Source organism: Arachis hypogaea, chromosome 4, assembly GCF_003086295.3.
Source record: "Arachis hypogaea cultivar Tifrunner chromosome 4, arahy.Tifrunner.gnm2.J5K5, whole genome shotgun sequence".
Classification (NCBI taxonomy): Eukaryota; Viridiplantae; Streptophyta; class Magnoliopsida; order Fabales; family Fabaceae; genus Arachis; species Arachis hypogaea.
The window spans coordinates 90,737,393-90,764,381 of NC_092039.1; the positions used below are offsets into that span (position 1 = coordinate 90,737,393).

At 32.5% G+C, this 26,989-nt stretch overlaps 4 protein-coding genes across 6 annotated transcripts; 1 reads left to right on the top strand and 3 right to left on the bottom strand.

The window, feature by feature from the left end:
• Nucleotides 1-367: 367 nt before the first annotated feature.
• On the bottom strand, nucleotides 368-2,629 carry LOC112795025 (protein FAR1-RELATED SEQUENCE 5-like). The gene has a single exon (XM_025836979.1). The coding sequence runs from the start codon at nucleotides 2,627-2,629 to the stop codon at nucleotides 368-370; it is 2,262 nt and encodes a 753-aa protein (XP_025692764.1).
• Nucleotides 2,630-5,294: 2,665 nt separating this feature from the next.
• Nucleotides 5,295-7,199, bottom strand: LOC112794332 (uncharacterized). The gene is made up of 3 exons (XM_025836389.3): nucleotides 6,415-7,199; nucleotides 5,653-6,336; nucleotides 5,295-5,529 (listed from the first exon to the last, which is right to left on the bottom strand). The coding sequence occupies exons 1-3, from the start codon at nucleotides 7,036-7,038 to the stop codon at nucleotides 5,434-5,436; spliced, it is 1,404 nt and encodes a 467-aa protein (XP_025692174.1). The 5' UTR covers nucleotides 7,039-7,199; the 3' UTR covers nucleotides 5,295-5,433.
• A 10,854-nt stretch (nucleotides 7,200-18,053) lies between these two features.
• On the top strand, nucleotides 18,054-21,748 carry LOC112796959 (probable sugar phosphate/phosphate translocator At3g11320). Its single transcript, XM_025839653.3, has 4 exons — nucleotides 18,054-18,652; nucleotides 20,103-20,206; nucleotides 20,564-20,792; nucleotides 21,501-21,748. The coding sequence occupies exons 1-4, from the start codon at nucleotides 18,215-18,217 to the stop codon at nucleotides 21,645-21,647; spliced, it is 918 nt and encodes a 305-aa protein (XP_025695438.1). The 5' UTR covers nucleotides 18,054-18,214; the 3' UTR covers nucleotides 21,648-21,748.
• Nucleotides 21,012-25,647, bottom strand: LOC112796958 (serine hydroxymethyltransferase 3, chloroplastic). 3 transcript variants are annotated; one of them, XM_025839652.2, is made up of 13 exons: nucleotides 25,470-25,589; nucleotides 24,773-25,029; nucleotides 24,482-24,677; nucleotides 24,206-24,380; nucleotides 24,004-24,121; nucleotides 23,809-23,921; nucleotides 23,586-23,708; nucleotides 23,332-23,436; nucleotides 23,114-23,200; nucleotides 22,920-23,027; nucleotides 22,642-22,714; nucleotides 22,281-22,559; nucleotides 21,012-21,614 (listed from the first exon to the last, which is right to left on the bottom strand). In XM_025839652.2, exons 2-12 carry the CDS (start codon nucleotides 24,987-24,989, stop codon nucleotides 22,285-22,287), a joined length of 1,590 nt encoding a protein of 529 aa, XP_025695437.1. In that variant the 5' UTR covers nucleotides 24,990-25,029; nucleotides 25,470-25,589; the 3' UTR covers nucleotides 21,012-21,614; nucleotides 22,281-22,284. The 3 variants fall into 3 exon arrangements, with proteins under 3 accessions (XP_025695437.1, XP_025695436.1, XP_025695435.1); XM_025839651.2 differs by having other exon boundaries at nucleotides 21,012-21,643; XM_025839650.2 differs by lacking the exon at nucleotides 21,012-21,614 and having other exon boundaries at nucleotides 22,162-22,559; nucleotides 25,470-25,647.
• Nucleotides 25,648-26,989: the final 1,342 nt, after the last annotated feature.

The window sequence follows — 26,989 nt, forward strand, 5'->3', positions numbered from 1 at the left end:
GTTTGACCCAACCAACCGGTTCTCATCCGAATTAACGGTTATCCACTGGTTTCATCTCCAACGATTATTACAGGAGGATCGGACCGCATGCTTAACCGGTTCGCAGTTAAACCTGTTCGACCAGTCTGTCCAGGCCGATTGTCAGAACGATGAAAATTAGGGATTTTACCAGTGAGAGTGAGCGAAAAGGGAGAGGGGCAGTTTACCCGTTATCGCTAACCGGTTTTTATTTGACAATTATTACACCTAGAAAGCATAAGCACGACTATTAGAAGAATGTATAAAATCTCATTAATATAGTGAAAAAGAAAAGATACACATACAGAACTGATTTTCTACCCAAAAACATTAAAGTTTATGGAGGTTGCTAACTATCACTATCTAACTCAGCCGTCGCTTCGGTACACATGTCGCCATCGTCCGAACCGATAGCTTCATTTTCTATAACGTTGTTGTCAATGTCCTTTTGCCAAGGACATGTTGTCTTCTTATGTCCTTCCATTTGACAAACACTACAACGTTGCAGCTTCTTCTTCTTAGATGGTTGTCCTGAGCCTCCAGTGGTTGGATGCACATACGGATTGCTACTTCTAGCTACACCTGAGTGAGGTTGATTATCTCCTTCGTCTGTAGCCTTGTAAGATGAGTACAATCCCATAATTAAATCACGTGTCTCTTCATATCTCTCTGGTACTTTAACAGCAACAGCAGCCAGTTGTTTAGAAAATTCCACCAAAGCACTTTGACGACTAATAACAACAGCATCCCTGGTGAACCCACTTGGATCATTGAGTGCTGATTTAACCTTTTTTGTCCATCTATCCAATACCAATGGCCGGGGAATCTCACGGATGTCTCTGTCAACCATTACTTTCACAATATGTTCGCAGGGAATACCAAATGACTCCATTCGTAAACAGGTACACATAAAGATTATTTCTTCTTGACGAAAATCAACGATCCACGTAAAATCGGGCCTCCCATGCTTACACACAATGTACTTTATGCAATCATCGGTATTATCTATGTTTAGAACCCGCATTGATCCAGCTCTGGAGAGAAATGGCCGAAAGAAAAGAAATATCTCATGAGTGTATAACTCAGCAGCATATCTCTCTAGCAGCTCTATACAAGTTTGCATGACGGGCACCCCACGTGTAGATTCATAATCAGCATTAAATTCGTTAAAGCGCATGTGTGCTACACACCTTTGAAAATGCTCTACAAAACTTGTCAAATCATACCGCAACCCCACATACCTTCCCACTACTGAGTGTAAACCTTCACATCTTGATGTAGTTCTAAAGACAGCAAAGAATTTTCCTCTTAGATATGCAGTAGCCCACATATGCTTCTTTTCGTACATGTTGATCACCCACGGCTTATCCTCAATGCCAAATTCTTCAATAAGCTGAACCCACTTACGCTTAAACACGGGAATCTCGTAGTCTCCTGTCATGATTTTTCTAAATTTAGATGTAAACGATGGATTTCCAACATTGCTAGTTGCATTTCGAATAAGGTGCCAAGCGCATAATCTATGTCGGACTTCGGGAAATACAACTCTCACTTCATTCCTAATCGCCATGGCCCCATCAGTTATGATTGAGGTCGGGGTCTTGCCCCTCATTGCAAACATGAGCTGACGCAGGAGCCAAATATATGTATCAGTAGTTTCGTCCGCAATTAACGCAGCAGCAAAAGTAATTGTTTGGTTGTGGTGGTTAACCCCGCTGAATATTACTAATGGACAACTATACTTGTTCTTCTTGTATGTAGCATCAAAAGCAATAACATCCCCGAAGAGTCGGTAGTCTAGTTGGCTAATCCCATCAGACCAGAACAAATTACGTAACAAACCTCTTGAATCGTGACATGCCTTGAAATATAATTGTGGATCCTTCAACCGCATATCCTCCAACTTCTTCAACACTCGTGCTGCATCACCAGGAATTTGACGCCTTTGCCGAGCAATCTCATTGTACATATCTCTGGGACCATAGCCAACAAATTCGTACCTGCCTGCTTGACTAGCTAGAAGACCAAATATCTGTGAGGTGCTGATCCCTGACTTTAGCATGTTCATCATTTGCATAATATCTGCCTCTGACATTTTTCTGTGGGCAGGCAACATAGCACTGAATTGTGTATCCAATAGATCATGGTTGTGTTCGTCAGAGAAATAAAAGATATGCCACCTTCCACTTTCTGGTACAAATTTAACATCCATTCGGGCTTCACATCCAGTTCTTGTTTCCAATCTAGGCTCCTTCTTCCTTTTTTCCATCGTGTAATATTTCTCCATCCTGAATCCTTGCCTATGGCATACAAACATTTGTCTGTAAATCTTGCCACTACTATTCTTGAAGGTCTTGCTCTTCCTTGCACTAAAGCCCTTCGACTTTGAGTACTTGATATAAAATTCAAATGCAAGATGCAAAGTAGAAAAGTGGTATTTGCCAATTTCCTCCGCAACATTCTCACTAAATTTCAAAGATGTAATGTCTTGCATGGAGTCAACCGCATAAGCGGCTTCAAGGATATAATCTGACATATCAGATTCAGAAAAAAACACTCCCTCGGTAAATTCATCTCTGAAATCTTGATCGAATTCATTCTGTTCATCCATCGTATCTTGGTCACTTACTAGCTCTTCTTGTTGGTTAAAGTCATCGTCCTCCTGGTATTGCTCATTCATCTCAGTGTCTGTAAATATACCTGACATCTTAAAAATGTCCAATGAAAAAAATTATTTAATACACACAAAGTCATATATTTCTATTTGTGGTAAAAGTTAAAAATTAAAAGTAAATAATATTTAAACTTTTTTATTTAACAAAATTAAAATAAAGCACAAAAATAAGAAAAAATGTGTAGAGGAGTACATTCATTATGTTATAATTTTAATAATTAATGTAAATTTTAAAAAATTGGATAAATTTATATTTCTTGTGATTACAATCAAAAGTGAATTATATGTATTCTTATAATCAAGAAATATACTTAACTTTTTTTATAATAAGTAAGTCTGTCAATAATTTAATTTATTAAAAAAATCTCATTTTTTTATTTATCCTACAAAATAAAATTTCATATTAATAGTTTTGAATAAGACAATTAAAATAAAATTTAAAATAAAGCTTGAATAAAACAAATACAAAGTTTTTAATCTAAAAATATAAAATAGTTAAAAAATAAAATACTTATTTAAATATGATTTTTCAAGACACTCTATAACCTAGATGAATAAATATTATTTTTAAAATAAATCATGATATATTGATACAAAACTTATTGTATATATTTTTTTTTAAAAAATTAATAAACCTCTCTCGTTAATAACAATATTGAAATCTAAATTTGAACGCTAATTGATATTATATATTGTGTAGGTACTTAGAGTATATCAGAAAAGTACGTTAATAATTTGAAGAGAAAAATTATTAGTGTAAATTTATTTTTTTTAAAAATTAATCCTTATTGAACTATTCTATTTTTATTCCTTCAAAACATATCTTAATAAAAATATTTGTAACAATAATTTACATCCAATAAGAATATCTTAACGAGCAGTTACATCATTCTGTCATGGGGTAAAATAGGAGTAAAATAGGAAAAAAAATAATCGACACCTAACTCTCTGTATTCCTAATATAAATTGTTATAGATAAGTATAGTTTCTTAAAATTTTGGGGTGTCCGGGCCACTACTCACCCCTCTAGGTCCGTCGCTGATTGCTAGCTAATTAATTAATAATAAAAAATAATAACATCTATTTACTTTTTAGTATTTCTCAATTTCTATGCATTAATAAAAGATATTTTTAAATTTTTTTTCTTATACAATCAATTTCACGAATAAAGTATCGAACAGAATAATTGCAAAATTAGAGATTCTATTCACTGACCTCGATGTTGTAATCAAAACGATGGTTTATTTTTTGAACACTACAATAAAAAACTTGATTGGACCTTTGCTGATTGCTGCAATGGTGATTAACGATAAAGAAATAGTGGATATTAAATAGACGGATGAAAATTAAAAAAAAAATTGGATATTGAGTAGATGGATGTTCCAAAGAAAAATAATTAAATTTTTATAATCAAAGAAAATGATACACGATTTCAATGGTGGGATTGAATAATTAGTGATGGATTATTCACCAATTTATAATGTTAATATTAAGGAAAAGATAATATTAGTTTATCTACATAAAAATAAATCAGAAAAAATTGAAGATAGAATTTTAAAGATAAGATAGATGAATAATAAGATAATTTCTAAAAAGATAACAAGATTGAAATAGCCGCAGATCACATTTTAATCGATTGGGTACCATTACCAATCGATTGAAATTGGAAAAACATTCAACTTCATCACCTTCCAATCGATTGGATTACATTACCAATCGATTGAATTTGGCTAAAACTTCAATGTCATCACTTTCCAATCGATTGTATTTGCAAATCCATGTTGTTTTCGTGAACTCAATCGATTGAGTAACAACAACAATCGATTGTTTTGAGGCATTCATTCGATTGGAAAGTATAAACAATCGATTGGTTTAAGCTTTTTACCATTCTACCTTACAACTTTCAATCGATTGTTTTGTGATATAGTGTAAACCAATCGATTGAGTTATCATTCAATACGAACGTAACAAGATCAAGATTAATTTTTTAATCAATTGGAATTATTAGGATGAATGGAGAATATAATTGGTTGTTATTTTTGTATTTGATTGTTAATAAATATAATAGATAATTGATAAAATAATAATTTATAAAATAAAAAACTATTTTTATAATTAAATAAAATATATAGGGTTAATTTTTAACATCCTTTAGAAACTGTTTGGCATCTTTAGAAGTTTCTGAATTAGAACATATATCAATCATTAATAATTATTAATTAAATTGATAAACACCTTATACGGTAATGAAGGAATTTTAGTTCAAATTCTATAAGTTGTAGAAAGAACAAAAAATAATATTTGGAAATGGGTGTCCCAATTCTTCATAGTTTCATAAATTATTAAATGAAGTAGAACATGCACGCCAGCATCATTAGAATTTATGCAACAACTCTTCGTTTACCAACTTCGTAAGATGACTTCTTTCGGAGTTTATTTCATTATAGTAAATTATTATATATTCAAGCGGTTCAATAGCTGTTTTTCTTTTATTTTTAAAAAATTAATTTTTATATTTTTATTTTTAAATTATAAATTGATGAATAAACACCAACAGCACAAAATTGAAGAAAAAAAAAAAAAAAAACAGAACACACACATAGAAAATTACTGACGAGGTCCATTAATCAACGGAACTTTTTCAAAACATCTCTATATTTTCAGAATCTTATATATTAAAGAGAGAACATAACTACGACAATACAGCCTACAATAAAAAACCAAAAAGAAAAATAACAGTTTTATTTCTCTTGCTTTATAGTAGTTTGCAAGAGATGACGGAGGCCATTTGTCAAAGCAGACTGAGAGAACAACGAAGCTTGAAGTATGCTGAAACCCTGCACCACACAGATAAGTAAGAATCATTATTAGATAAAGTTGGTAAAGAGCATTCATCCGAAACTAAGAATTGAACTTTAAAAAAAAAATAAAATAAAGAATCAAACACAAGCATAGCGTACTTCTTTCAAGCCTATACGCACAGTCCTTTGCTCCAAGTCAGAGATCGCAGAAACATCTGCTCCATTAAAATACGATAAACAGAAACTAGAGAACATTTTACTCACAACTAAATCATCAGTTACGATAAATTTATGAGGCCCTTCCACAAATCCTTTAAATGCTATCTTTACATTGTGATAAATAGACGCTTCAGGTTCAGTAAATTTATAATAGAATGAATCATAAAACCTTGATGCCAAATATGTTGCATGGAAGATGCCCTCTTGTGAATAAAGCATGTGCGTACAAGGAGGATGAACGAGGTAGTATAGGAGATTATGAGAGGTAAAGTACTTCTCTTCTCCCAAAAGAAGTTGCACGCTCTTATATAATTGCTCTAAGCAGCTAGAAGAAGGAGATCGATGCAGAATATTCAACATCCCTATTAGAGGGTAAGTGAGAAAACTTAAGACAAAGTTTGCAAAATCTTCCTCTCCCTGAACCAATACAATCTTCTTACTTGATTTACTCACTATTAGCTTCAAATTCATATTCATAGCGGAATCATTAGGTAACTTCCCAATGTCTAACTCGGGCAAGGCCGGGTACCACTGATGAAAATCTGGAAAGGCCCGCTTCTTTAGTAAGAAAACATCCGTTAAAGGAGTCTTCGACAACAGAGAACACTTCAGAAGATCCAGTAACTGTACTCAAAACAATTCATCCAGAATTAAGATATATTAAAATCAATAAATCCAATATGAGAAGAAGAATTAAATTACCTCATTCTTACTAACAATCACAGTTTGTTCCAAAACAGAATTGATGTTTTGAACTCCGTGATTCTGAAGAAGCGCTAAAGTATTTTCAATGGCATTAGGCATCACATAAAGATCATTACGAATGATGAAATCAGTTTCCTTGACAAATCCATTATCAAATTTCCCATCAAAACCTCTTACGAACATATTAGCGAAATTTGAGATCCCGCAATAGCAATTTTCATTCTTGAAAGCACTCAAACAACTACATCCTGGACGCGTCGAGCTGAAGTACTTAAAGGTTTCTGAACCGTTGACGTTCAGTTTCAGCTTCCGTCGATACAGCTCCAGCGGCATGTTCCTTGGATGCAGTAGCATCTCCTTACAGATCTCGTTCCTCAAACACTCTTTGTCGAGCTTTGCAACACTTTCGTAGAGTGTAGTCAAACATCCAACTCTAACTGCCGGAATATTTGATTCCTCTCCCGCAAGTCTTACAATGTCACCTAATGGCAACGTTAAGAAGCTAAAGAGAGCGTCAACAAAATCCTTCCCAGCCTCAGCAAAAAGGACAATTTTTTTCTCTCTGTGTATCAAGAGTTTCAAGCAAACTTGATCCCCTGCTTTAGTAGAGCTAGAAGACATGATAGCAAAATATATGAAAACTCTGTAATGTAACAAGTATCTACTAGCCAGAGTGTTTGATTTGTTCAGTTTCGATACGATAAGGTTGTATAAATAGATGTTAATTATAGGCACTGATATTTGGAAATTGTAAAGTCTTTTTGTGTGCTTGAGAAGCGTAAACGATCAAGTATAACGAAGGGAATTTTTTGGTGAATTGAACGGTGCCACATTAATATTATCCTAATAACTTTGGTATTTCGGACTTTCACACAAGAATGCAGTTAATGATAGGTTTAATTATTCTTTTATATTGGAGTCTTATCGAAATTTTAATTAACTCTTTATAATTTTCTTTTATTTTTTAATTAGATTTTTATACAGTATTAAAATTCTGTAATTAAATTTTTACTGTATGATAAAAATAATAGATTTATAAGAATCAATCCTTAACCAATACAAAATATTTAGTCAAAATATAAGTATATTCATTTCGTTTAATAAAATATTCTATTAATTCTAATATTTTTGTTATCGTAGAAATTTAATTATAAAATTTGATATGATATAGAAATTTAATTAAAAAAATAAATTATCAAAATGCATTTGAATAATTTTGTCGTCGATAAAAATGTACCCAAGTTTTATTATAGACAAAAATATTTTTAAATAATTTAAAAACATGAAAAAAATATTCAAAAATAATGTTATTTTTTTTGTAAGTGCAGTGACAAACAACTTATGTATTTGATCTAAAATTTTGTAAGAATATTTAAATAACTATTTAAAAATACGCAAAAAAAGGAATAAAAATTTGATTTCTATATTTTTATTTATCTTTTAAAAGTATTATTGGTTGTTGAAAAAAAATTATAAATATATATATTTAGCGAAAAATTACCAAATTGTAAGGATAAGAATATCTATTTTTTAATCATGTTTGTAAAAAATCGTATCAAAATTCAATCTTTAAAGTATTTTTGAGAATACATATTTAATGTTAGGTATTTTTATCATATTTTTAAATTATTTGAGAATATTTTTGACAATAATAAAATTTGAATGTATTTTTGTTAGTGACAAATTTATTCGAATGTATTTTTTTGGATTATCCAAAACAAATTAATTAAAAATTCGATAAAATTATAAAAAACAAATAATTAACCCTTAATAATATAAGCCATAAGTAGAAATTACTTCCCTTGCTACTGTTAAGAAAGTAATAAACGAACCGTTTTAATTAAAATTTTAAATTTATAATTACTTCCCTTGCTATTGTTAAGAAAGTAATAAACGAACCGTTTTAATTAAAATTTTAAATTTATAATAATTTTAATATATTGAATACATTAAAAATATAAAATTTACTATTGTTATAACTAGTTTTTAACACAACTAGAGAATTTTATTCCCAAAAAAGTGGTTTTAGTCTCTTTCGAAATTAATGAAAAAAATTAGAGGTATATATACCTTTTAAAATTAAATCCAACTTTTGTTTATTATACAAGTAAAAAAAATTCCTAAAAGCTTATTTTAGTATTTTCAAAATTAATTCTTGAAGGAGTATTTAAGCATTTTAAAATTGATTCTTAAGGGAGGTATTTTAGACACAGGTTTACCTAAAATGATATTTTATTCATCTTAAAACATAATTTCTTAGTTGTAATATAATTGAGGAAAATGTCAATGAGTTAGAGCTCAAATGACATAATCTTTCTATACTCATCTAAGAGATCATAGGTCCTAGTTTTCCTATCTTTTAGTTAAAAATAAAATAAAATAAAATATATAATTGAGAAAAATTATGCTTAAAATATTTTAATCGTTTAAAAATTAAGTAAAAGGGTATTTTTTATTTTTACAAAATAAAACAAAAGTGTTTTTTTTTAGAAAATTAAAAAAATATTGTAGCCCTTTTGTAAAATAATCAAAAGAATATTCGTTTAATAATTAATAACAAAAATATTTAAGTATATAAAATTATATTTCAAGTAACAAATAGAAAATAAATGATAATGCAAATGATATAATCCATATGTCGCTTTTTGTTCATCTAAGTTTTAATCATATTGGTACATTTTAATTTTTTTTAAAGAAAAAATTCGTAAGATTGCTCTAAGATTATAGTTTTTCTTTAACTTGCACTTTTAAATCCTTCATTATATTTTATTTCTGCGCATCAAATTGCTCATGCTTGTATCTAAGATTGGATGGAATCCAGATCATGAAGCTTTTGGTTTCAGTTATTCACGAACATGTTAAATTGTTCATCAAGCTTGATTAAATAAACAAAATGTCCTAGTTAAAACTTAAATGCTGTATATATTGTATATATTCATGTACATTAAAATATTGTTGTAATTTCATATGATATTTAGTACTCTCTTCATGCTTTTATTTTGGTTCTTAAGATGAAAGAGAAAAGTAAACAGCATATAAACAAGAAAAACCCTATTTTCATCATCATATTTATTGAAACAAACTTGACATTTGAGAAAAATAAAACAACCACAAAAAACAGATACTTGTTGTGATAAGGATTGTTGTGATAAAGATGAATGATGTGAATGACCATTTTCCATGAGACTTAGTTTACCAAGGGTGATTGTATTTAATATAGTTTGAAAAAGTAAAGCCTTGCACATGTATAAATAGGGGCATAGGTTGAAGCTTTTTCACACACAATCAATAAACTATTCTCTCTCTCCCTTACGTTGCAATACTTCTCTCTCTTTATATCTCTTTATTTTATATTTGTTACCTCTTTCTTATTTATTTATTTATTTAATTATTTTATAACACGTTATCAGCACGAAGCTCTAACGAAATTTTAGGAAGACTCCAGGTAACAAATTTTTATTATGTCGAAGCTCTTTTATCTTGAATATAATGCTTTTGATATATTTGAAAATAATTATTTATCATGAAGATGTTGAAATTCATCTTGATTCAATGGATCTTGGAGATACCATTGAGACTGAAAATAATCCCAGAAGGATAAAGGCAAAGCTATGATTTTCCTTCGTCGTCATCTTGAAGTATGATTGAAAAATGAATATCCCACATTAAAAGATCTGCAAGTGGAAAGACCTTAAAGAAAGGTACAATTATGTGATACTTCCTCGAGCCCGATATGTTAGAGAAATTTTTCTCAACCTTCCATGTCTCGAATGTGCTCCTGCAGCAGCAGTATCGAGAAAAAGAATTTAAAAATATTCTGAGTTAATTTCTTGCTTTCTTGTTATTGAACACAACAATGAGTGACTCTTAAGAAATCATGAAGCGCGTCCAGCTGACGCTACCCCATTTCCTGAAGTAAATGCGGCAATTAACCCCAAAAGAGGTAAATGGCAAGATTTTGATAACAAGAAAAATTATGGAAGGAAAAGAAATTATGCTCACAAGAAAGGATCTCACCAGAAGTGGAATAAAGAAAGGAACAATGGGCAAAATAGATTAATTGAGTATAAATGCTTTCGTTGTGGTGGAAAGGGCCATTAGACACGTACATGTTGTACCCCAAGGCACCTAATTGATCTTTATCAAGCATCCTTGAAAAAGGATGACAAATGAAAGGAAACAAATTTTGTTTCAAATGATGAAAATTCCACTACTCTTTATGATGTATATAATTTCTTTAAGGATTCTGAAGGAAATATTGGCTATTTGATCAATGATGGAATAGTTTGATATATGTATGTGTTTGTTAAGTATTCATGTGAATAATTTGACTCTGCATGTACTTCTACTCATGTTATAATGATCATTTGTTTTTGAAGAAAAATGGCAAGGACATATTCTGAAGATATTTGCCTTGCGAATAGTGTAAGTTCGCACACTATTCTTAAAAGTGATATATATTTTACCCATCTTGTGCCAAAAGAAGAATATGTTAATACTATTATTGGCTCGGGCAATGTGATAGAAGGCTCCGGAAGAGCTATAATTTTGTTTCCTAAAGGAACAAAATTCATAATAAATAATGCACTATTGTCTACCAAGTCTCGAAGAAACTTGTTGAGCTTTAAAGATATTCGCCGAAATGGATATCATATTGAGACTATGAATGAGGGAAATCATGAGTACTTATGTATCATAACTCATTATTCAAATAAAAAAGTTATATTAGAAAAGTTGCCCTCACTTTCATCTGGGTTATATTATACCAAGATTAGTGCAATTGAATCACATGCCATTGTAAACCAGAAGTTTACTAGCCCAAATGAATTCATAACTTGGCATGATAGATTGGGTCATTCGGGAACAACCATGATGAGGAGAATTATTGAAAACTCTCATGGACATTCACTAAAGAACCAGAAGATTCTTAAAACTAGTGAATTTTGTTGTGCTGCATGTTCTCAGGGAAAGTTAATTTTAAGGCCATCACCAGTAAAGATTAGATTTGAGTCCCCTGAATTCCTAGAAAGGATTCAAGGTGATATATGTGGACCTATTCATCCACCATGTGGATCTTTTAGATATTTTATGGTCCTAATAGACGCATCTTCGAGATGGTCACATGTGTGCTTATTATCTTCTCGCAACCTGGCGTTTGCGAGATTACTGGCTCAAATTATTCGATTAAAAGCACAGTTTCTAGAAAATCCAATCAAAGCAATTCGTCTTGATGATGCTGGTGAATTTACTTCCCAAACTTTTGATGCTTATTGTATGACTAATGGAATAAGTGTTGAACATCCATTAGCTTATGTTCACACACAAAATGGATTAGCAGAATCACTTATTAAATGCCTCCAATTAATTGCTAAACCCTTGCTTATGAGAACAAATCTCCCAACCTCGGTTTGGGAACATGCTATTTTACATGCCACAGCACTTATTCGTTTGAGGCCAACGAGTTACCATCAGTTCTCTCTTATGCAATTAGCATTTGGCCAGCAGCCAAATATTTCCCATTTAAGAATATTTGGGTGTGCGATATATGTTCCTATTGCACCACCTAATCGCACCAAAATGGGACCCCAAAGAAAATTGGGGATATATGTTGGATATGATTCTCACTCTATAGTGAGGTATCTTGAGATACAAACTGGAGATGTATTTAAAGCCTGGTTTGCAGATTGTTATTTTGATGAATCAAAATTTCCAACATTAAGGAAAGAGAATAAGCTTCCTAAAAAGGAACTTAATTGGAATGCATTATCGTTAATGCATTTAGATCCTCGATCAGGGCAATGTGAACTAGAAGTTCAAAAGATTATACATTTGCAAAGAATAGCAAATGAATTGCCTGATGCATTTTTCGATACAAAGAGGATAACCAAATCTTATATACCAGCAGAAAATGCCCCAATTCGAATTGATGTCCCAGTAGGACAAATAGCCACTGAAGCAAATTCACGCTAGAAGCGTGGCAGGCCTGTCGGTTCCAAAGATAAAAATCCTCGAAAGAGAAAAGAGGTAAATACTATTCCTGTTGAAAAGACATAGTAGAGACACCTGCAGTTGTCTAAAATTCTGATATAACGCCAGAAGACGTTCAGGTACCTGAAAATTGTGAAAATGACGAGATCTCGATAAATTATGTCTTTATAGGAGAGAAATGGGACCGAAATAAGACAATTGTCAATGAAATATTTGCATATAATGTGGCATTAAATATCATGCATGAAAGTAAGGATCTTGAGCCAAGATCAGTCGAAGAATGTCGCAAAGAAATGATTGGCAAAAACGGAAAGAAGCCATGAAGGCTGAATTAGACTCACTTGCAAAACGTGAAGTCTTCGGACCTGTAGTCCATACACCTGAAGATGTAAAACCTGTTGGATATAAGTGAGTATTTGTGAGAAAACAAAATGAGAAAAATGAAGTTGTGCGCTATAAAGCCCGACTTGTGGCACAAGGTTTTTCACAAAGGCCCAGTATAGATTATGAAGAAACGTATTCCCCTATAGTGGATGCGATAACATTGCGTTATTTGGTCAGTTTATCTGCATATCATAAACTGCATATGCATTTAATGGACGTGGTAATAGCCTCTTTGTACGGCTCATTAGATCGGGATATCTATATGAAAGTCCCTGAAGGACTAAAGATATCTAAACCATCCAGTGAATATTCACAAGGGTTATACTCAGTCAAATTGCAAAGATCTTTATATGGTCTAAAGCAATCTGGACGAATGTGATATAATCGTCTCACTGAGTATCTGGCCAAAAACGGTTTCAAGAATGATGATATATGCCCATGTGTTTTCATAAAGAAAACTGCATCTAGATTCATTATAATTGCTGTGTATGTTGATGATTTAAATATCATTGGGACTCCTGAAGAGATTCCAACAATTATAAAAACTCTAAAAGAAGAGTTTGAGATGAAAGATCTTGGAAAGACTAAATTTTGTCTCGGCCTATAGATCGAACATACAAAAAATGGGACCTTTATTCATCAAGCGACATACACAGAGAAAATCTTGAAAAGATTTTATATGGATAAATCACATCCTTTGAGTACCCCAATGATTGTAAGATCTTTAGATGTGGAAAAGGATCAATTTCGTCCTAAGGAAGAAAATGAAGATATCCTTGGTCCTGAAGTACCATATCTTAGTGCCATTGGAGAGCTAATGTATCTTGCTAATAATACGCGACCTGACATATCATTCGCGGTAAATTTACTAGCAAGATATAGTTCCTCTCCAACCAGAAGACATTGGAGTGGAATCAAACAGATCTTTCGATATCTTCATGGAACGGTTGATATGGGGTTATTTTATCCCTATGGATCCAAGTCACAACTAGTTGGCTATGCAGATGCCGGATACTTGTCTGATCCACATAAAGGGAGATCTCAAATAGGATACCTGTTCACATATGGTGGTACAACTATATCATGGAGGTCCACGAAACAGACGATTGCAGCAACATCCTCTAATCATGCTGAAATACTAGCGATACATGAAGCTAGTCGCGAGTGTTTTTGGCTGAGGAGTGTGATCCAATATATTCTGTCATCATGTGGACTGATTGATCAGAAGATAGCTCCAACTATCCTGTTTGAAGATAATACAGCATGTATTGCTCAACTTAAAGGCAGATATATCAAAGGTGATAGAACAAAGCATATTTCTCCCAAATTCTTCTTCACTCATGATCTTCAAAATCAAGGGACAATTGATGTCCAACAGATCCGCTCAAGTGACAATCTAGCAGATTTGTTCACAAAGTCACTCCCAAAATCCTCCTTTGAAAGATTGGTACATGAGATTGGGATGCGCCGATTTCATGACATTAAATGATGTCGGCATTAGGGGGAGACTGTACTCTTTTTTCCTTAGTCATATTTTTTCCCACTGGATTTTTCTTGACAAGGTTTTTAATGAGGCAGTCCCCATCACAAAGGATATTGTACTCTTTTTCCTTCACTAAAGTTTTTTTCCCATTGGGTTTTCTTTAGTAAGGTTTTAATGAGGCAATAATCTTAAATGGTCATCCAAGGGGGAGTGTTGTGATAAGAATTGTTGTGATAAAGATGAATGATGTGGATGACCATTTTTCATGAGACTTAGTTTACCAAGGGTGATTGTATTCAATATAGTTTGAAAAAGTAAAGCCTTGCACATGTATAAATAGGGACATAGGCTGAAGCTTTTTCACACACAATCAATAAACTATTCTCTCTCTCCCTTACGTTGCAATACTTCTCTCTCTTTACATTTCTTTATTTTATATTTGTTACCTCTTCCTTATTTATTTATTTATTTAATTATTTTATAACAATACTCTAAAAATACAGGGTATCTCGTTACATATTTCCAGCACGCAAAAGCCTTCGAAAATTATCTTCAATGAAGTAGTAACCATTGATGCTGAAAAATTCAATAAAGTAACACCATACTCTCCTCCAATAAGGATTGATGCATAAAACTGTTACAATTACCAACAATATTGTTGTGTAAGCAATAGAAAATTCACCCAGAAATCAAGCATGTCCAGCCAATTACCATTGTCCTCATCAGTGTCAGTTCCATTTGGTAACTTTTCATATTTTGCATTTGGATTGCAACTTCTTGGCAGTGGAGGTCCACAAAGGAAAGGATTACCTTTATAGCTGCTATCATCAAATGTTGAAAACTGACCTTTCATTTCTGGTGTTGAACCTGATAAGTAGTTGTGTGCTACACTGAACACTGCAAGGGAGCTTAGTTCAGTTAGTTGAAGAGGGATATTACCACCTAAATTGTTGGAAGAAAGATCCAAACTTTCAATTTGTGCTAAGCTAGAGAATGTAGTTGGAATTTTCCCTCTCAAGTCATTCAGGGACAAATTCAATGCTCTAATTGTATCAAGTTTCTTGAGCTCAGATGGAATTGTCCCGTTTAATCTGTTATCGGACAAGTCGATTCCAGACATATAAGCAAGGACTATTCCCGTATAAATGTAGGATCTTTTCTTGGTAGTGAAGTTTGCTCTCTCTTGCACAAATGGCAACACGAACACACCCCTACTAGGAATTAGGAAAGATACTGTTCAATATATTCGGCAAGTACTCAGGGTCTTGTTTCTAAAAGTCATTTTGCCTAAGTAACTAGGGTCTCACTATCCGAGTTCCCAGGTCCAGGCCTTAACCGCGGCCCAAACTGGGCCAAGGATCACCAATCTCTAAGGCTATGCTTGGTTGATGTATACGATGAGATATAGACACAAAGACATAGACATTAAAGATATGAACATAAAATATTTGTGTTTATGTATTGTGTTTAGCAAAAATAAAGAACAAGACACACATATTTAAAAAAGATTGAATTATCCTTCATTCAACCACAAATTTTACCACTATCACTGTACACATATTACCCTAAATACTGCATGTCATCACCATTGAATTTTTATTTCTTCTAATATTTTTTATTTCTTTCAATATCATCTTAAATTATTAGTTAAATATTAAATATATAATTTTCTTGAAAAAAATAAAAAACTAAAGCTTAGAATTTATTAAAGATTAATCAAATTTAAATAAACAAAAAAAATAAATGTACAATATATTTTTTTTGAAGAAGATAAAAGGATAAATTTGGTTGTAAATCTAAAAGAGGAAAAGGAAAAAGAAAAATTTGGGAAGATAAGATGACAAATTTTAAAAATTGAATAAGAGTAAAAGAGTAAAAAATTAGCGTCTCACAAGTTGTGTCTCAGTGTCTCACTGAATTGGAGGTACACAAATTTAGTGTCTCCATATCCTCCGAAAATCTGTGTCTCACCAAACCAAACAGCAGACATGTGTCATCACGTCCATGTCTCAACATTAACCTAACACTACCTAACTAACGTTCAAATTCAAACACTTCTCTTAACTTAGCTGATAAGATAAGATAAGGATAACAACCTCAAACTATATAAAGAGGAACTAAGGGCTCTCTCAAATACGATATACATACATAACCCTCTTTTTAATCTATCCTAACTTGAGCGTTGGAGTGTCTTTGCAGTATCAATCCCGACGCTCCAAAAATCCAAGTCTGTTATTACTTTGATCTCACAACCTATACCAGCGACTTCGTGTGTATAGTATTGAATTTTACGACAAATTAATTTTATTACAAAACAAATGAAGTTTTCGAAAAAATTGATAGTTTGTTATAAAATATGTTGAATATTTTCAACAATTTAATCTTTTATTACAAAATATTATAAAATTTTTGCATTAAAATTTCAGTTCATTATAAAAATTAACATTATTTGTAACAAAAAAAATTAGATTGTTACAAAATATTTGAATGTTTTATAACAAATTATCTTCTTATTACAAACATTTTTATTCTATAACAATAACTAAGATTTTGTTAAAAAAATAATTATTTATAATAAGTTCAAATTGGATACAAAAAATTTATTACAAATGTGCTCTATTTTATTGTAGTTAGACAAATCCCACATAATCCTAATTCCCAACCGCCACAATTGTACTCAATCAAGCACTCACAATGTTTAATCGTTAGATACCTTCAGGAGTTCTGATCCCTGGTTTTGAGGCTAGAAGACCATTAAATATTCTTTTCCCGGAGCGTGAAACTAATGTTTAATAGTAAAATTATATTAAGTGTATACATAAATTAATTACTAGTATAAAATATATGTAAGAATATAAAATATATTTTTAAAATAAATTAAATAATATATATATATATATCTATATATAAATATATCGTGATTGATTTTGATAACTGATTTTAGTATATAAATAATATTTTTTTAATCGTAATATGTTGTCAACAATATCCTATAACAACTAATAAGAGCTAGTACTGAATTTTCTCTGATCATGAGGTTGGAACGTTTATTGTGTTGTGTTACAAACATGTCAACGTTTTCCTATGAGATGCACTAATAAAGTAATAAGCCATCTAGCATATCGTATAATTTAATCTCCAGTATGCTAAAATGAACAATAATACCTAAAATAGTAACATTCCCATGATTGAAGATAACATCCTAACTCTCTCCAAAACGTGCACCAAATGCTAGAAGCTTGATGTTCATTTCCAAGCTCTGAAAATGAGTTTGGACCCACAAAAAATGTTCCTCCGAATATGGGTTTGGGTTCTAAGAATAAGTTATTAGAAAGTGTAATATAACATAGATTATATGATTTGACGGAAAAAAACATAGATTATATGAGATGTATATAATATAATGGAGAATGTTTGTTGATCAATGCTTTTAGTAAAAAAAAAAAAGGTGAAAAATTAGTTAGTGTAAATAATACATGAGCAAAGTAAAAATAAGAAAAAAAAAATATTGGTCACAAAACATTTCTCTAATATAAAAGACATAAAATTATTACTTTAAACTTTTGAATCAATATAACGGCAAATCACATTTACTCTATTAGTTTAGGTTAGTCCAAATTAAGGTCTAATAATCTCTTCATAAATGTGAAAAGTTAGAACTGTAACTAGAAGTATAAAGATACACCTCAAACAAATTGGTGGGGTATGTGTCCCTTCTCAGCATTTTTTTTTTCTCTTTTTGAGAGGAAATATATCTTCATATGCAATCACTTCTCCCTCTCTTCAAGTTTTTTCATAACTTATAACCATTAACATTACACCATCAGTTACAAAACCTTCCACCTTGAGAAATTCTCAGCCAAGAAAACCAAAAAAAAAGGTATCAATTTGCTTAAAGCCCATTTGTTAAGACCCAGATTCTTGTTGTTATCATATTATATTATGAAGACAATTCCATGGCCAACCATAGGGGTGGTGATTTCTTGGTACAGTTCCAACATTGGTGTTCTCCTTCTGAACAAGTACTTGCTAAGCAACTATGGTTTCAAGTACCCTGTTTTCCTCACCATGTGTCACATGATGATGTGTTCTCTTCTTAGCTTCATTGCCATTTCAATAATGCAAGTTGTCCCTTTGCAGAACATACAATCAAAGAGACAGTTTGCCAAGATTTGTTTCCTTAGCCTTGTTTTCTGCTTCTCTGTCGTCTGTGGAAACATATCGCTTAACTACATTCCAGTGTCCTTTAACCAGGCCATCGGCGCCACCACGCCGTTCTTCACCGCCGTTTTCGCCTATTTCATGACCAGCAAAAGAGAGGCTTGGGTTACATATTGTACCCTGTTGCCTGTTGTTGGAGGAGTCATCATAGCTACTGGGGTAAATTTATTTATTGACTAAATATCCAAATTAGTTCTTAAGAAATTTTAAATCAAACATTTTAATTTTCAATAAATTTTTATTACTTTAGAGGCTCTCAAAACGGATTGGTTCCTTTATAAAGAGGACTAATTTTTCTTATAATGATATTTATTGAGGATCTAGCAGCCTTATAATAAAATTTAATTACCAATGATAAAATGACTAATTTGTCTAACTTAAAGACTTCCAAAGTAATAAATTTTTATTGGAGATCAAAATGTCTAATATGGAATTGGTTGGGGATAAATTTGGGTATATACTCCTATATCTGCCATAAATTGCATGTGTTTTTAGCTTTTATGTGGTGTTTTTACTGTTGAGAATCCAAGGGAAGTAGATAACAATTGATGATGCCTAATCATAAATTGATGAAATAATTGAAGTTTAGAGAAAAATATGTAAATATCTGCATGCATGAACAATGGTTGAAATTTTTTCCATCTTTGTTTTAACCTTTTTTAATACAGCAGCTAATTTGTGCATTAGTGACTGAAAACCTATGCTTATGGTTATGGGAAGCTGATAGAGATAATAACTTCAACAAAAACATGCAGTAGGACAAGTTTCTTGTATGGATACATGTCTATGCTAGCAAGAGATTCTTGATTGTGGAGTCGGAAAAAACTAATACATCTCTTAATTTCCTCTTCCTTCACTTAAGAATGTCAATTAAATAGAAATCATATTTAATCCTCTAATTCATTTCCCTTAACTCCCAAACAAGTGATCCAATATGTAGATTCTTCATTATTAACTCATCTTAAGGTGAGAAATTAATTCTAACATAATTTTATATTGCTAGGTAAGATAGATCAGTCAATATGTTTCTTTAGCTAGGAAAGTAGTATTCCAATTAAAAAGTTTTGATAAGCCATTACTAGGGAAAAGACAAGATACCCTAAAAATGCAAGAATATTCAGCTTGCTTGATATGTAACAAGTCCATTGCACCAGTTTTCCAGCATCAACAGCTTTAAAGCTGTCCTCATTATTTCAGTCTTAACTTTTATTATTTTTATGGTTATGAACTCGGCCTTTTCAAACAATTGCTTGTATTAATCATATTAGTCCTTATCTATATTTAATTGTTCAAAATTTGTGCTCATTTCAATTTATTCATTTGATCGTTCACATTTTAAATTGTGTTTTAGTTTAGTCTTCTATTAATATCAATCAGTCACGTTAAGGAAAGTAATATTATGTCACTAGTTCATTTTGCCAATTGCCATTTCAACTTCATGTTATTAGTTGTGTCACTTTGGATAATTACTCTCACTGACACTGACATTGGCACTATAACACATCATCAAATTTGATAGGACCTTATAATAATCAAAGCAATTATCCTCTTTCTCACATGTAAGCGATGTAACTCTTTTAATATTTTATTTATTTATTTTGTGATGCAGGGTGAACGAAGTTTCCATCTGTTTGGGTTTTTGATTTGTGTTTCATCAACTGCTGCCAGAGCATTCAAATCGGTGCTTCAATCTATTTTATTGTCCTCAGAGGGGTAATGAGTTTATCTATTTTCTCCTTTACATCGGTGATTGTTTTCATGACTTGAACTCATAATCTTAAAGTTATACGAAAAATCGGAAATAACTCAACCATTACTCTAAAACTCCACTTCAGATATTAAGATAAAGATAAGCCATAAGAAGTTATATTTCTATCTCTTTCTTACATGACAAACATTTTCTTTGTTTATGATTTGTGTGTTTCAATAACTCTATTTCTATACCAAAACAGCTACTAAGCGTGCATAAAGAACATTTCAGCTCTTATGACACAGCACCCAGGTGGTGTTAACATCCCAAATAGCAACTATCAACCATTTTAATTTTACTACTTCGATGATGGTTTTCAGGGAAAAGTTGAATTCTATGAATCTTCTACTTTACATGGCACCTATAGCAATGTTGGTGTTGTTTCCAGCAACATTACTGATGGAGAAAAATGTGATTGGGACCACAGTGGATCTTGCAAGAAATGATATCAGAATTGTATGGTATCTGCTGTTCAGTTCCTCTCTTGCATATTTTGTGAACTTGACCAATTTTTTGGTCACAAAACATACAAGTGCACTCACCCTTCAGGTATTTCCCAATACCATGTTTTCCAATCAAATACATTTTGAGGGGTTTTTTTTTTTTGGTCATTGGATGAATACAGTAGCTCCTCTAAAGTAAAATAGACTCAATTGAAAAACATGATGAGTGCATTCACCCCTAATTAGATCAGATAACTAATAAAGTGCACAATGATTATAGCTTACTTAGGAGAAATTATTCTATCCTTTTTAAAAAAAAATCACATTTTCTTTAAAGGTTTTCTTTCATTATCACTTGATAAAGAGATATCCTACATTAACTGCCTTTTTCAGTATAGTATTTACAAGGGAAGATATTCTGTATCACTCACCATTATTAAATTTCATGTGCATATCAGCATATGGTGAGATTAAAAGAGTGCATAGAAGAGTGACTTTGATACTTCTTTGCTTTGTGGTCAAATATCAACTCCATAAAGCAATAAATTAATAAACTAAAGACTCATATTACCACACATTGTAACACCCTCAGTAATAGAATATCACGCTTCCACTGCACCACTCTGATGGCTGGGTCATTAAAGTAAAGGCTCCTATCATATATAGACGTGCAGGAGGGCATTAGCGCAGTGGAAGCATAATATTCTGTTAATAAGGGTGTTATACACATGATTTAGGAGATGCATTCAGTTCCTTAAGTCATATGTGGTGTAACCAACTAAATATAAATGTGATTTGCCAAATCTTTTCACAGGTTCTAGGAAATGCAAAGGGGGCAGTTGCAGTGGTTGTCTCAATTCTGATATTCAAGAATCCAATTTCAGTTATAGGAATGATGGGCTATGCACTCACAGTCACGGGAGTCATTCTGTACAGTGAAACCAAGAAGAGGTATAGCTGAAATTTTGAAAAAGAAAAAAAAAATTTAAACACAATTACCAATCAAACACGTACATAATACACCATACAAGCGAAAGGACCATTGCAGAATATGAACTTTCAGTAATTGTGTTGTGTTAATAGGAAAAGGAAAATTTCACCTATTTCTTTTTCTAATTATTTATTTTAGCATGCATGTACGTGTCCGCAGAGTAAGACTTGGAGGTCATTATACTTCTTACATTTGTTACCTACACGATATTCACAAGAATGTAGCACCAAAAACAATGAATGAATACCCGAATTAGATTCCTACATACTTTCATATTTTGAGAGATGATGTTTCTTTTGTGTTCTTCTATCTAGCAAATTTTAAACCTTCCAGTTATGTTTCTTTTGGGTCTTGATCTGAATATTTCCTTAGGAGTATATCAAAATGCACCAAGACCGCAACAAAATAAAATTATAAAACAAAAATGTAGCCAACATCTACAAAAGGATTTTCTTTTCTTTAAGGGATTAAAGGAGGGGACACATTTTGCAAGGAAAGATAAACCTTTTTATAAAACAATTCAGTAGCATATATGAAGCATGTAAGTTATTATACCAAAATTTCTAACCATCTTAGTTTCTATCGCTTATTGAAACAACTAACCTATTTAGACACCAGAGATTGGATACTTAGTAGTAAGATCTTCAACTTTACTACGCAACTTTGAGACTTTGTCTCCTAAAGGAAACCCTGGAGATGTTACGAACTTCAAAAAGTCTTGTAGTTTTGTCCCTGAGACCAGACTCTTGGCTTCAAGACTTATCTGCACACCCTCATGAATCAAGTCTGCTATTAATGTGAATTCTTTCTCCCCAAGTCCTCTTGTCGTCATTGCAGGCGATCCAATGCGAATGCCTCCCGGAACTAGGGCGCTCTTGTCACCTTTTGTGATTAGGCATGTCAATGAAATGTAGCATAATCGTCACCAAGAATACATTAGAAAATAATACACTAAGGATCTCACCTGGCACTGAATTCTTGTTGAGGGTTATGGAAGCCATGTCCAGAATCTTCTCTACTCGGGCGCCATCAATACCCTAAAGGATGTAATGCCAATTAATATGATACATAGCCAGAATAAGGAAAGGGTGGTGATTTTTTAATTATGCAATATGATCATGTCTTTTTACATATAAAAGCATGTGAAGCTTTACAATGCAATTTACACTGCAAGTTTGCAAGAAAAAGAGAGAATTAAGAATCAAATCTGACAATTTAAACAAAATGAGAGCAGAGGCTTACAGCTGGCCGCAGATCGACAAGAACCAGGTGGTTATCACTACCACCAGAGACCAGTTTATACCCATGCTCGATTAACCGGTTAGCCAGAGCTCTACAGTTAGACACCACCTGCAAGATGGTAGCCACATGCATGCTTGGTAGTTAGGAAGTAGCTTAATATGCCCAATTCTAACCAACAATGAAAAGACATATACCTGGTTCTGGTAAATTTTAAATTCCTGAGATTGGGCATGCTTCAAGCAAACTGCTAGTCCTCCAATAGTGTGGTTATGAGGACCACCCTATTCAATTGATTCAGCACAATATTAGAATCTCAAACTAACAAAGGTAAAGAAAACATAAATGTCAGACTGCATAGGTGTATACAATCCTCGCATCCTCTCAATAAGCTAGCGGGACATTGCTAATTTACCTGAAGGCCAGGAAAAACGGCATTGTTAATGGCAGACTCTAGATCGACACCATGCACAGGATCTTTCTTGAAGAATATCATTCCACCTCTTGGACCTCTCAAGGACTGGAGGGAAAAATATATAATGGATTAAGTAACCAGTATGTTTCGTAAGTATGACAAAGAAAAATTACGTGTTAGATGGATTCGAATAAAACAATAACATTGGTTTTTTAAAAAACAAAAACACAATACGGAAAAGCCTCATGATAGACCTTATGGGTTGTGGTGGTCACAATATCACAAAACTCAAAGGGATTAGCAAGCACAGATGCAGCAACAAGCCCACTTATATGAGCCATATCCATCATAAGAAAAGCGCCTACTTCATCTGCAATCTTCACGAGTATGAGACATAATTAGCTTCTTGCCAATCATGATGTGAGGACATATCATGAGCAAGATAAACTCCAGAAAATAATCAGATAGAAAACATACTTTTCTGAAGTGATGGTAGTCAATGTCTCGAGGATAAGCACTAGCACCAGCAATAATGAGTTTGGGCCGGAAGAGAATAGCAGTTTTCTCCAACATATCATAATCAATAAGACCTTATATGATTCCAAAAAAGGTTAAAATTTTATCAAAGAAATTAGCAACTATATCTGCACTAATTCAATTACAAAAAAATACCTGTTGACTCATCAAGTCGATAAGGCATAGATTCAAAATAAATTGATGTTCCTGATACACGTCTTTTAGGTGTCATGAATCCATGCGACAAATGTCCCCCATGAGGCAAGTCCAAACCCTAGCAACTTACTGTAGTAAGTTAAGACCATCACAGACCACTATATAGTGTTGGTTAAATTAAAGTAAATGAAAAGTAGTTTACCATTATTCGATCATGCGGTTTGAGAATTGCAGTATATACTGCAAAATTAGCTGGGGAACCAGATAATGGTTGAACATTTACACCCCACTTCTCTCCATCTACATGGAATGCAGCTAGTGCCCTTTCTTGGCATAGGATCTCAAGCTCGTCAATAAACTCATTACCACCATAGTACCTTACAAGTATAACGAGTACCCAATCAGTAAGATTAAAGAAGGAAAAAAGGAACCAAACTTTTAATTTTTAATAATATGAAAAAGTAAATGGTGACTCCACCTTTTACCCGGTAGCCCTTCAGAGTACTTGTTTGTAAGGCATGAACCAACTGCTTCCATCACTGCTCTAGAAGTAAAATTCTCAGAGGCAATAAGCTCTAGACTTTTAAATTGTCGGTCCTTTTCCTTGTCAATAATTTCGCGAACCTCGGGATCAGCTTCACTCAAGCCGTAGTCCAAGAACTTGCTTCCATCCCCTGATATTTGCATAGTCGCCATTTAAATACCATATATACATCTGGCTAAGATATTATTGAGAATTCTTTCAATCAAATGGTAGAAGCATAGTTACCTCCGATTTCAGGCACTGAGACAGACAAAGATGATGGAGCCCCTGTGACTAAACTACCTTCAACAGGAGATGCTTTGCATGGTCTTGCATTGTGGAACGTTAGTTGAGGGATAAATCCATTACCGCCATACCCTTTATTTGAAGGGAAAGACAGCCCCTTGGTCCAAACGGGTTGCTGCAGAGAACCCATCATTGCAACTCCAGCAGTTGCCTGCATCCTTATCTTATGATTGAATATATCAGAGCTGCAACCCTACCTACATAGTTCAGAGGTCATTTACAATAACATTAGGAAAAATTTTTACATAGCAAGCTACGGAAGTTAGTTTTCTTGCAAGGGAGCAAGGTTTCGAACAGTCTATCAAACAAACATGTGTTTATTCCAAGGGCACAGTGTTCGAAGTTCAAACTTGATACTAAACCCTTAAAACCCCTATTTTAACACCATAGCATCACAAAGCTTAAATATTTACCATGACTTTCAACAACAATCCTCTGAACACTCCATCAAAATTCAAAACAACATGCACGTGGTATAAGATTTAAAAAAAAAAAAGAAAAAAAAGAAGACCCCCCAAAGTTTTAGTTACTATGGAACAACAGGAAAGTTAGTTACTAAAATCTTGGGAAGTTTTAGAGCATTCGTAACTAGTTAGAAATATGAAGTGGAAAGTTAAGAGATGAATGGAATTGATACCTGAGAGTTGATTCGAGAGGGAAAGTGGCGGGGTGGATGAGTAAAGTTGGGGACTAGGGGGCGGGTCTTTGCTACTGTCTGAGAGGTCAGAGCAGCGAGTACTCAGTATCACTATAACACGTACATGAGTTAAAATAAATAAAAAAAAAAAAGAAAAAAGAAAAAAGAAAAAAAGAAAGAATAAACAATTAAATAATAGTAATACCCAAAAATTCAAATCACTCACAAAAATAATTCCAAAAAATACTAATAATTAAAAAACTTTTTAAAAATTTTTAAAACGGAATAAAAAATAAATATTAAATATATATTTTTAAAAAATTTGAGATATAAAATTTTGACATAATTTTTTATAAATAGTATTAAATTAATAAAAAAAATTATCTTTAAAATTTAATAATTTTATATCAAGTGAATGTTTTAAAAAATTTTATTGTGAATGGCTAAATTTTTTAAAAAAATAAAAAAATTTTAGAAATCAAATTTTGTTTCAAATTTTTTTATCTTCTAAATATTTATTCAAATATTACCATAAAAAGTTAGATCAAATGGATAAGTCGTTTGTTAAATACAAAAATTATTGTCACTTAAGAAATATAATATTTTATATTAGTTATATTTCTCGCATATTCAAATCATTCAAAAAATATTTTGTTGATAATATTTTAAAGACTTTTTTGTCAGTATCTAAATTTTTTAAGTATCGAATTGGTAGTTATCCTCTGAGTTTAAAAATTAAAAAAATTATCATTTTTAAAAATAAATTAAGATAATTTTAAATATTAAAATTAATTTTTTAAGTAGAAAAATTTGGGTTTTGTTCATCAGATTACAATCAAAATCATTTTATGATGTATTTATATGAGCTTTTAGTCATAAATTTTTTTATTAAAAATGTTATATGTATAAATTGAAAGCGAAAAGATGCAACGATGAAGAGGAGAGACAGAGTACCACGATGTCACAACACTGACAGCAATGACGATGCTGACTCGCTAAGAACCACGCTGCTCTTGTCTGCTGAGAACGACGGCGCTGAGGAGTGAGAACGACATAGGTGCACCACGGCGATGGCAGACAAAACAACAGCGCTCTGAGGCTGAGAACAAACAATGCAAAACGAGACACCGAGAACAAACGACGTAGAGAGAGAGACTAACAATGACGCTAGGAAAGAGATTGAGGATGACGGTGGCTTCTGGGCTGGATGGCGTCGGCACCAGAGAGGAGTAGAGGCGGTGATTTGGGGGTGGGGGTATTTTATTTAGGGTTTTTAAAAAAACCGGTATGCTCTCTTAATGGCTGAATTGGTAGTCCTTAAAAAGCATGGCCATTGACTTCTTTCAGTCACGCTTTTGAAGTGTGACAAGAAAAAACATGGCCAAATCTCTAATCAATTGCTACCTTCGTAAAAGCGTGGCAAGAAAAAGCATGGATAAATCTCTAATCAATTGCCACCTTCATAAAAGTATGGCCATTGACCCCTTTTGGCCACGCTTTTGAAGTATAGCAAAAAAAGT

Excerpts from the sequence above, each read along its gene's own strand:
- LOC112795025 (XM_025836979.1), bottom strand. The coding sequence starts at position 2,629 with ATGGATGAACAGAATGAATTCGATCAAGATTTCAGAGATGAATTTACC.
- LOC112794332 (XM_025836389.3), bottom strand. The coding sequence starts at position 7,038 with ATGTCTTCTAGCTCTACTAAAGCAGGGGATCAAGTTTGCTTGAAACTC. Across the intron at positions 6,337-6,414 it reads TGATTGTTAGTAAGAATGAG|TTACTGGATCTTCTGAAGTG; the intron begins GTAATTTAATTC and ends TTTTGAGTACAG. Across the intron at positions 5,530-5,652 it reads TGCGTATAGGCTTGAAAGAA|GGTTTCAGCATACTTCAAGC; the intron begins GTACGCTATGCT and ends TGTGTGGTGCAG.
- LOC112796959 (XM_025839653.3), top strand. The coding sequence starts at position 18,215 with ATGAAGACAATTCCATGGCCAACCATAGGGGTGGTGATTTCTTGGTAC. Across the intron at positions 20,207-20,563 it reads ATTTTATTGTCCTCAGAGGG|GGAAAAGTTGAATTCTATGA; the intron begins GTAATGAGTTTA and ends GATGGTTTTCAG. Across the intron at positions 20,793-21,500 it reads CAAGTGCACTCACCCTTCAG|GTTCTAGGAAATGCAAAGGG; the intron begins GTATTTCCCAAT and ends ATCTTTTCACAG.
- LOC112796958 (XM_025839652.2), bottom strand. The coding sequence starts at position 24,989 with ATGCAGGCAACTGCTGGAGTTGCAATGATGGGTTCTCTGCAGCAACCC. Across the intron at positions 23,922-24,003 it reads TCGACTTGATGAGTCAACAG|GTCTTATTGATTATGATATG; the intron begins GTATTTTTTTGT and ends GAATCATATAAG. Across the intron at positions 22,560-22,641 it reads CAACAAGAATTCAGTGCCAG|GTGACAAGAGCGCCCTAGTT; the intron begins GTGAGATCCTTA and ends TAATCACAAAAG.